The sequence below is a fragment of the Castanea sativa genome, chromosome 6 (assembly GCF_040712315.1).
Source record: "Castanea sativa cultivar Marrone di Chiusa Pesio chromosome 6, ASM4071231v1".
Classification (NCBI taxonomy): Eukaryota; Viridiplantae; Streptophyta; class Magnoliopsida; order Fagales; family Fagaceae; genus Castanea; species Castanea sativa.
Genome location: NC_134018.1, coordinates 21513291 through 21523809, shown reverse-complemented (window position 1 = coordinate 21523809; position 10519 = coordinate 21513291). Strand labels below are relative to the sequence as shown.

Sequence of the window (10519 nt, the reverse complement as noted above, 5' to 3'; positions counted from 1 at the left end):
CCATCCATCTTTGCTTCAATCAAGTTATAGGCTATTTGGTATGCGTTTTTCACAGTAAATTCTCCTTGGTTATTGCCCAACCAGATTATCTTGTCCTCAGGCATGCTATGAGTCAAAGGAATCCTTAGAATAGTGTCAGCTTCAAAGGGGAGGAATGTTGCTCTGACCAAGTTGACATTCCACCACTTTGTGATAGGATCAATAAGAGCAAAAACCATGGGAAATTCAGGAATGCCGTTTGGGGGGGAGATGACCTTATAAGTGGATGGGGTAGGCAGCCACCTGTCATCCCAAATGTGAATCAGCTTCCCATTGCCTACTCACCAATGATATCCATCTTTATGACTTCAAGGTTGCTGTGTATACTTCTCCAGGAGTAAGAAGGTGAACACCCAAGTTTAGCACTCAGAACATCACTTGTGGGAAAGTACTTTGATCTAAGGTCCCGAGCAACTAGGGAAGTTGGGTTTGATAGGATTCTCCATGCTTGCTTTGGGAGCATGGCTTGATTGAAAGCTCTCAAATTCCGGAACCCCATGCCTCCATATACTTTGGAGATACACATTCTTTTCCAGCTAACCCAACTCATTTTTGCTTCATTTTGCTTCTGACCCCACCAAAAGCTTCGCATCATACTTTCCAAATCATCACATAAACTTTGTGGAAGTTGGAAGCAGCTCATAGTATACACCGGGATCACTTGGGCCACTGCTTTGATGAGGACTTCCTTCCCACCCATTGAAAGGAGTTTACCTTTCCAACCAGCTAATTTCCACCCAATCCTTTCTTTTAAAATGGAGAAAACCTGAGTCTTAGACCTTCCAATGAAAGAAGGGAGCCCCAAGTATTTTGTGTGCTTCGAGTCTTGCATTGGCCCTAGAATGTCCAAGATTTCCTCCTTAGCATTTTGGCTTGTGTTTGGGCTGAAAAAAACTGAGGATTTGTCGGTATTGATTTTTTGGCCCGAGGCTTCTTCATATCTACAGAAGATCCGCTTTAATTCCGGCATTCTTCAGGGCTTGCTTTGCAGAAGATGATGCTATCATCCACAAAGAAAAGATGGGTCACTCTTGGGCAGCCCCGCGCAATTGAGATACCAGTCAAGTATTGATTTCAGGTAGCTTTATGGATGAGGGCAGAGAGACCTTTAGCACAGAGAAGGAAAAGGCTGGGGGAGAGGGGATCACCTTATTGTAACCCACGGGTTGGTTTGATATTTCCATAAGCAACACCATTTATGAGAACTGAATATGAGACTGAAGTTATACATTTCATAATCAAATTTATCCATCTAGTACTGCAACCCATTCTTTCCATCACACCTTGAATGAAACACCATTCCACCCTATCAAAAGCCTTACTTATGTCGAGCTTGGCTGCCATAAAGCCCTCATTTGCTGCAGATTTATGGTTTAGAAAATGCATTAGTTCAAAAGCCACAATCACATTGTCAGTGATGAGATGGTCTGAGATGAAAGCACTCTGGTTCTCAGTGATGATATGTGGTAGGAGGGCTTTTAGTCTGTTGGCCAAAGTTTTTGAAATGAGCTTATACACCACATTACATAAACTAATGGGGAGGAAGTCAGTCATTTTCTTTGGGCTGTTTGTTTTTGGAATGAGCGATATATTGGTTTTGTTTATTTCAGCCACAAATACATTATTATTGAGAACATTGAGGACCATGTTAGTGATACCATTACCCACAATATTCCAATATTTCTGATAAAATAAAGCAGACATACCGTCGGGGCTAGGGGCTTTGGTAGGGTGCATCTGTTTGAGAGATGAGACTACCTCTTCTGTGGTGAAGGCTCGGTCCAAGCTTTCATTCATGTCATCAGTTACTCTTAAGGGTATGGTTGCAATTACTTCATCAATTTGTGTTGGGTGGGTTGTTGCATAGATGTTCTCAAAATAATTAATGGCTGCATGGGCTATGCTGTCCTTTTCCTCACACCAGTTACCATGTTCATCCCAAATTCCAATAATGGTGTTCTGCTTACGCCTCTCTGAAGCCTGAGCATGAAAGAATTTTGTATTCTTGTCCCCTTCCTTGAGCCAATGTGCTTTGGCTTGTTGACCCCAATAGAGTTCCTCATCATCCAACAGGGAGTTAATTCCTCTCTTTAATCTATTGATTTCACTACTTAGGACACCATCTTTGTTACTCCGAGTTAGACTGTTCAAAACATTCCTTTTTGCCTGAATTTTTTTCGGGATTTGTCCATATGCTTCTAAACTCCAAGTCCTAAGGTCAGCAGCACATCGATTGAGATTCTCCATAACTCCTTCCGAAGAGCTTAATGGCCTGTTTGGGAGTTTAGAGAAGGAGGAGAGTAGAGGGAAGTAGAGGGGAGGGGAGTAGTGGGGAGGAGAGTAGAGAAGAATGATTACCCTCCACCTTGTTTGGATGTTTTTATAATTAGTAAGGGGGAAGGGAGTAATTAGCTCTTCCCCTTGTTTTTAACATTGTAATTTTATAAATATAATAAGGGTAAATTAGGTAATTTACTTTATCAATAATTTTATGTGCTCTACTCTCCCTCCAAATCTCTCCAATTTGGGGGAATTAAAAATGAGGGGGTTGGAAGTAGTTGAAACCCCTCCAAACCCCTCCCCCTCCTTCCTTAAAAAACTTCCAAACAAGGTAATTGAATTACTCCCCTTCCCTCTACTCTACTCCCCCTCCTTTTTTAAACATCCAAACAGGCCATAAATCTGATCCCATGCCCCAGGAAGATTCTATAACAGCTTTACAATCATTATTCTTTGCTCACATTGCTACGAAATGGAAGTGTTTTTCATTGGTATATACTTTTTTTTTTGGTTGAGAAGATTGCATATTACTACATGATTATCATAAAACGTGTACGGTAATTAGACCACGCATTACGATGACTATGAGTGCATAGAAGAGAAACACACGGTTCTGTCATGTGTGTACATTGTGCAGCTTCTCTTTTCTTGTCCCGATGATGAGGACATCTACAGTACCTTTACAAAATATTATTGAAATTTTCCTGGATCATCGTGAACTTATATCCATTGTCCCAAAAAAAAAAAAAAAAAGGTTAAAAGTTGCCTAATTATTATTGAAAAATTAAAAAAAGTTAAAAGTGGCCTATTAGTCTCTTCTTCTTCTTCTTCTTCTTCTTCTAATTTTTTTTTTATATTTTCCTTTAATCAATTTGATATATATAATTTTTTTTGAGAAGGTATTAGTCCCCTCTTATCCTCTGCAAAAAAGAAAAAAAATGTATATATATATTGGACACTCCTAATGATATTGTTGATATATATATATATATATATATATCATTTATTCAATTAGGCATCTCGTTTGCTTCCGTTAGGAGACTGCTGTTTTTTATTTTTTATTTTTTATTTTTTATTTATTTTTTTTTATAGAAGATAGAATTATACTCTAGCCTAATCTAAGTGTATATGTGTGTGAAACTCCCTCTTGGAAACTTGAACCCCGACCCTTACCCCCCACACTCCACAAACACTTATACTTGTGGAGTGACCATTGCACTAAGGGTGTGTGGTGTTTTGAGTGTTTTGGCGAGTCATTTTAATTGCAACTTTGAGAATCGTAACATAAAAAAAAAAAATAATAATTGTATGAATTATTATTGTATGTGAATGGATTGGACTACCATCCTTTCTTTTAAGGCACAATTTCATATATATAATTTTTTATTTTATAGGTAAAGATAAGAAATATAGTAAAAATCCAATATTTCTAATTTTTATAAACCTTTTTTTATTTATAAATAGTTATTAGCATATTAGACTTTGAGCAAGACCTAGTTACAATACTTAAGTGTTATTTCTGAGGATTCCCTCTTAAGATTTTGCCATGTGGATTTTTTACTCATAGGATGAAAATGTAATTTTTAGTTAAATAGTCATATGGCAAAATCTTAAAAGAGGAATTTAAGTAACAGCACTATGGTACTGTACGCCTAAGTTTTGTTGACTTTAGTAAATATACTAATGGATGAAAAATTCAACCTAAAAATGCATAAACAAGTGAAAATTCTATTAATATAAGTTATATAACTGTTGGACATATGTTAACCCCCCAACCCCACTTTTTGGTATCTCAATTATAGTCTTTGCCATCATTGATTGCTTACCTACATTCACAAAACTGATCACAACCCATTGATCTAAACTACTTCTGCTTTGTTGATAAAATAAAATACATATATGTATGTATCTTATCAAACAAAAAAAAAATACATATATGTACTTCTGTTTTGGTGGCACCATTATACAATATAAAATAAAACCAAAAAAATAAGAAAGCCAAAAAAAAAAAAAAAAAAAAACACAAAACACAAAACATAAACACACACGCAAAACGTATAAACGGTTTTTTTTTTTTTTTTGGGTCAAACGTCAAAGAAGCCCTAACGTAACAGAAACGCCTATGTTCATGTCAAGTGATATCATATGTTTATTTTATTTAAAAAAAAAAAAAGAAGTGATATGAATGATATCATATGATATGTGAATGAGAGAATATGAGAGATCGCTTTAACTAATAAAATAAACCACTTCTCTGATCTCTCTCTCACTGACACAATACACGTCCTCTTTTCCACAAAAGCACAAAAATACTATTTTCTTAAAATTCCATTTTTTTTTTAAAATTTTTTTTAGAAAATATATATAAATAAGTTTCTCTCTCTAAGTCCTGCTTTTGTTTTTTTTTTTTTTTTTTTGGAAGTATATTATTCTCTGTGTTTTTCTAAACGTGCACAAACGCTCTGAAAGTCTCTCTGCATCGTCAAAAAAAAGGTTTTTTCTTCCCTCACAACCTCTTTCTTTGTGTCTGTCTGTCTGTCTGTCCGTCTGTTTCTATGTCTGTCTGTTTGTGTATATCTATATATATATATATATATATGTCTGTCTTCTCATCTCACTTAAATCTGTTGTGGTATTGGTGGTTTTAGTTATATTGGGTTGCCTTTTATTTCACTGATTTTTGTGTTTTCTATTTTATTTTTCAGCTATTTACTCAGCTGTGTTGGTATGTGATATTTTAATCCATTGCATATATTTTGAGATTCTTTTGGTGGAATGATTTGAAGCCTTGATTTTCTGATCTGGGTTCTGTTTCATGAACGTTTATTTTTCTCCTTTTGTTTTTTTTTTATACGAATGATTTTTTCTTCTGATTTGACGCAATAAATGAATTTTCTATATATATTTTAGGTTGAATATGAAGTTTGTGGTTAGGATTTGTTCCCTAAAATAACAAGTTTCTTTTTTTAAAAATAAAAACTCGTCATTTTCAAGGGAGTTAACCGGGAAGGAATTTTTATTAAATTTTTAGTTCATGGACAGCAAAGAATTTGGACAATTTTTTTTTTTTTGTTCGATTTTCTTGATGTGCCATACCTGTCTCTTGTAATATATTCTATTCTATTCTATTTTATCTCCCTTTCTCTATCTATATTGCTTATGCCTTTAGCTTATGTGTGTTTGTATATATATATATATATACATATTGTTTGTTTGTCGGTTATTGGTTACGATTCTTGAGCTAGCTCCAATTTCTTCTTTTTACCTGTAATTTATATAGCAGCCTTTGTTTAATGTTTGGTTTTGATTCAACAGCTAGTCTTTAAAGTCCAAATTTTTGGAATAGTTTTGAAGAGGGTCTTGATCCAAATATCAACACCTTGATTGAATAGTCACTCGCTATTCTGTTCTGATACATGTATCTGGTGAGTAAGGAGATTTGCAACATGAGAAATAGTTGATTGGAACCCATGATATGGTTTGGTAATGGGGTCCCTAAACATGGAGAAGAAGTGGATATTTCCCCTTGTCATAAGCTCTCTCATATGCATATTCCTTCTGGCCACTACCTTCAACATGGGTCTTGTTTTTTCACTCAATTCAATCATTTCAATTTTTCCTTCTCGCATAGCTACAAATCAATCAAGCTCGGCTTTTGCTGAATCAAAGGTTACACAATCTCCACCCCCTCCTGCTGGCCCAACGATTCCTCGTTTTGCTTATTTGGTTTCTGGGTCAAAAGGTGATTTGGATAAGCTTTGGAGAACTCTTCATGCTCTATATCATCCACGGAACCAATATGTTGTTCATTTGGATCTTGAGTCACCAGCAGAGGAGAGGTTGGAGCTTGCCTCCCGAGTGGAAAAAGAGCCAATTTTTATTGAGGTTGGGAATGTTTACATGATCACCAAAGCTAATATGGTCACTTACAGAGGACCCACCATGGTTGCTAATACTCTTCATGCTTGTGCCATTCTTCTCAAGAGGAGTAAGGATTGGGATTGGTTTATCAATCTCAGTGCCTCTGATTATCCTCTTGTGACACAAGATGGTTAGTATATATCATTCAACTTGTGACAGAGTTATGTTGTTATCAATGCTGATTATCTAATTGTTATTCTTTTGGGTAAGGAATGTGATATTTTGTATTAAATGGTTTAGTTAATTTTTTGCAGATCTTCTTTACACATTTTCGAATTTAGATCGAAACCTGAATTTCATTGAGCACACAAGCCAGCTAGGATGGAAAGAGTGAGCTCTCTCTCTCTCGCTCTAACGCGCACACTCAAAAACGCAGACAAACATGCAACACAATGTAATGTTCATAGGCATGATAACAAAGCACTCTATCTTTGGTTGTGTTTTGCAGGGACAAACGTGCAATGCCTTTGATGGTAGATCCTGGACTATACAAGACAACCAAATCAGATGTCTTCTGGGTCAATCCTCGGAGAACTTTGCCAACAGCTTTTAAATTATTTACAGGTTAGATTTCACCCATATTTCTTTAGCTGTGTGATATCCTCTATGATTCTCCATGTGTAATTCTTTACTAATATATATTTCGAAGATTTGCATTTTTTAGGACAGAAAACCATTGAAACTCTACTTATCAACAAAAAAAAAAAAACCATTGAAACTCTGTGTATCATAATTTCATTCAAATTTGCTTATTTATTGGATTTTTTTTGCTTTTGGAAATTTATCAGTTCTAGAAGAGTTTGGAAAGTAGATTGTGTCCTACTGGCAACTAGAATTCTATTTTTTTGGCACTTTGGAGGACTTCATTTAGAAATACAAACTATAGTGAAAATGTATGTTCTACTTAGTTCACACTTCTTGGTTTTTACATTTAAAGCATCTCTTTTTTATAATTCCCTAGAAGTAGGAAATATAAAAAATTTTAGGAGTAATGTCAGGGGTGTTCTTTGTATTAGTTGAATTCAAACATTGTAGTGGCACTAATTTGATAGTTTCTTCTATTTGTTTCAAATAATTCTAACCATCAGCTATATATTGTCATTTGGTCCTAGCAGTACACAACCATCTGGTTTTCATATATAAGCTCATGAAAACTCTTATTTGGTTTCTTTAACAAACCAACTGTGTCAATTCCAATCATCCATATAGTCAGATTCATTATAACCCTTGTGGTTTTGAATGCAACTATTGTTTTGCTCAAAACAAAATTTTGAAACTTTGGCAATAATTAATGGACCAGCAGCAGCAGCTCTCACACTGAAAGTCCAAAATATCTGCATTCGTTTATCAGCCATTCTGACCTTAAGGATTTTTTATTTATTGCTAAGTTACGCACACACCTAATAGATCTTGAACCCACAACTTCACCCTCCACCTTTTTCTTACAAGGGAAGGAGTTGCGATTTGAGCTAGATTTCATTGGCAATAACATTCCTCCTCTTCTCTTTTTTTCCCCAAAACAAGAAAAGTATGAAGAGAATTGGTGTCAAGTCACAATCTTTTTCCTTCTGGTGCCTAGTTTAATGCCCAAACTTGTCGTCTAACACTAAGTAACATGTTTTTTTTGTTGCAGGTTCAGCATGGATGGTTCTGTCACGTTCATTCGTAGAGTATTGCATCTGGGGTTGGGATAATTTACCTAGGACCCTTCTCATGTATTACACAAACTTCGTGTCTTCTCCTGAGGGCTACTTTCAGACTGTTGTTTGCAATGTGCCTGAGTTTGCTAAAACTGCAGTCAACCATGACTTGCATTACATTTCTTGGGACAACCCCCCCAGACAGCACCCTCACACCCTTACCCTTAATGACACAAGCAAGATGATTGCTAGCAGTGCTGCATTTGGTCGAAAATTCAAAACAGATGACCCAGTCCTGGATAAGATTGATAAGGATCTATTGAAGCGGAAGAATGGGAGCTTCACCCCAGGTGCTTGGTGCTCTGGCAACCCGAAATGTTCCAAGGTTGGGAACATGAACAAGCTCAAACCAGGCAAGGGAGCTCAAAGGCTTCACCGCCTTGTAACTAGGTTGACATTGACAGCTAAGTTGGGGAAAAATCAGTGTAAATAGATTTTGTGGAACTTTCTTGCTTGCAGATGGGAAAAGATTTTAAAGAAGAAAAGATAATAATAAGAAAGAAGATCTATTTACAGGCACAACAGTTGAATGGAAATTTCTACTGAGGGGAAGATTTCTGAGGCTGTAAGTGCAGTTATGGACTCATTCTTGTTAAACTTGAAGGCATATTAGTGTAGGTATGAGCATAGCCATTCATTGTTGCCATGGTCAGCCAAAGATGGCACCCAGTCATCCTTCCTTTGGTAGGCTCTGATTACGTTGAACATGTATACTTATTTACCACAAAAATTTTCTCAAAATTTTTTCTCCACTTCTCTATGACACTTCTAATCTTTTGGCTTAATGATATTTGAGATCTTCTTTTTGTTACAGACTCCAGAATTTGTATCTGTAATTTTGCTGGTAACGGTCAGAATTAGAAACTCAATTGATTACTATAAAGAGAAACATTCTACCTTGTTTCCCTCGGCGTTTTAAAGCTCAATTTCAATATATATAAAATCGATTACTTACTATTCCATTTGTATGCACTAGTGCAGAAATAATGTCAAGTACATACACATCTGTTGCATATGTTTGAATGTATGTATATTTTAACTTGTATTTAATGTTTGTTATAAAAATCAAATGAGAATTCAATGCAAAATTATCTGTGAAATCTTGAACAAAAAAATGTTTCCAATTACAATAATATAGCAGTACTGTTATATATGCTTCCCGTTTCAGAGAGAGAGAGAGACTATGGAAAATGTAAATGGGAACATGAATTTGGTGGACTTAACGTGTGGGTGGAGTGCATGAAAAGACTGATATTTGGCTTCAGTTATGAACTCAACCTGCATCATATTATTCCAAAGGAAAATGATCTCCTAGTAGTAATATTTGTGCTATTTTGTGCACATCAGCCACAGCCTGTCTTATTTGGGTTCGGACTATTTATTTGGTCAGATATTGATCATAAGAAAGAACAAATGGAGCCTGCGTCTTTGAGCGTGGATGTCATATATAGCACAGAAACAATAGGAAACTGAAGCAATTCCTATGGAGCTGCTACACCTGAGCCAGCTTTACATTTGACATTATAGTCTAGTAATTTGAAAACCATTGATGCTGTAGAAATCAAACAATGGAATTCTGAGACCAGGGTCCTGGACCCTATAATAAGATAATGCAAGTCCAGAATTCCATCATCTTCTACTAAATAGCTTTCCATATTTTGAAACATAATATGTGCCAAATGGAGAATTTGCCAAACCTGATTACTTAGATGTCTTTTAACCTTGGTTGTGTTGTTTCTCTTTTAAGTATTTATTCTTTAGCTTTCGAATATGTCTCTAATATATATCTTAGTTTTCCCAAAACTCTTGTTCAACTGCAAAGAGTTCTAAATTTTGCATGTTGCTTTGCTTTTAATAGAGATGTCCACACACTACAACTTTAAAATTGATATAATGCAAGTTTTGTGATTAAAAATTTTATAACGCTAATCAATTGTTAGTATGACCAGATTTTTTTTTTTGGAGAGTTTCAGCAAAAGAGTTTTAAGGAAAACACCCTTGCGTGTGTGAGAGTTTGGTTCTCATTAGAGAAAGGAATTTATTTTGTTCACGTTTAAGGGGTTGCTTTATTAGTTAATTGAGCTTTTCTTTTAGGACTTTTATAGTGCAAACGTAATTTCTTCACCAGTTTGATTCCTCAGCTTTAATATGACAAGAACCTGTGCTTTTTGAGTGACCACTCTTTTACTGCATAATCTCTCACTGCTTCATAGTCTTGCATCAAGGAAACCTCACGTGCTTGAAAGAATTTGGAGATTTGTGGGATTCTCCAAATTAGAAAAGACTATTTGGAGATAATTCTGATTTTTATAGCAATGACAATAGTAGAAAATCTGTTTCTAACAATTCACAATATGGGTAAAATATAGTTAACACCCTTGAGATTTGAGCTAATAACAGCTAGGTCCAAGACTTTTTAAAACTGACTAATTTGGTTCCTAAACCCAACTAGGTCCCTAAACCGTTACCCATTTTTCTACTATTTGTCATGATGATTAGGGACCAAATTGGTCAGTTTTAAACTTGGCTAACATTAGCCCAAACCTCAAGGGAGTTGACTACTTTTCAGTTTTCACCCT

The 10519-nt window shown here is 35.5% G+C and overlaps 2 protein-coding genes across 3 annotated transcripts; one reads left to right on the top strand and one right to left on the bottom strand.

Annotated features, from left to right (window-relative positions):
• Positions 1 to 316: 316 nt before the first annotated feature.
• LOC142639642 (putative mitochondrial protein AtMg00310) lies at positions 317 to 1009 on the bottom strand. Its single transcript, XM_075813791.1, has one exon. The coding sequence runs from the start codon at positions 1007 to 1009 to the stop codon at positions 317 to 319; it is 693 nt and encodes a 230-aa protein (XP_075669906.1).
• Positions 1010 to 4590: 3581 nt separating this feature from the next.
• LOC142640884 (beta-glucuronosyltransferase GlcAT14A) lies at positions 4591 to 8846 on the top strand. 2 transcript variants are annotated; one of them, XM_075815198.1, is made up of 5 exons: positions 4591 to 4812; positions 5676 to 6370; positions 6495 to 6570; positions 6689 to 6804; positions 7874 to 8846. In XM_075815198.1, the coding sequence occupies exons 2-5, from the start codon at positions 5806 to 5808 to the stop codon at positions 8371 to 8373; spliced, it is 1257 nt and encodes a 418-aa protein (XP_075671313.1). In that variant the 5' UTR covers positions 4591 to 4812; positions 5676 to 5805; the 3' UTR covers positions 8374 to 8846. The 2 variants fall into 2 exon arrangements, with proteins under 2 accessions (XP_075671313.1, XP_075671312.1); XM_075815197.1 differs by having other exon boundaries at positions 4723 to 4812; positions 5635 to 6370.
• Positions 8847 to 10519: the final 1673 nt, after the last annotated feature.

What these genes read in the sequence shown, in the direction of transcription:
- LOC142639642 (XM_075813791.1), bottom strand. Translation starts at nt 1,009, where the DNA reads ATGCCGGAATTAAAGCGGATCTTCTGTAGATATGAAGAAGCCTCGGGC.
- LOC142640884 (XM_075815198.1), top strand. Translation starts at nt 5,806, where the DNA reads ATGGGGTCCCTAAACATGGAGAAGAAGTGGATATTTCCCCTTGTCATA. An exon ending in TCCTCTTGTGACACAAGATG is followed by an intron (nt 6,371 to 6,494) that starts GTTAGTATATAT and finishes AATTTTTTGCAG; the next exon opens with ATCTTCTTTACACATTTTCG. An exon ending in AGCTTTTAAATTATTTACAG is followed by an intron (nt 6,805 to 7,873) that starts GTTAGATTTCAC and finishes TTTTTGTTGCAG; the next exon opens with GTTCAGCATGGATGGTTCTG.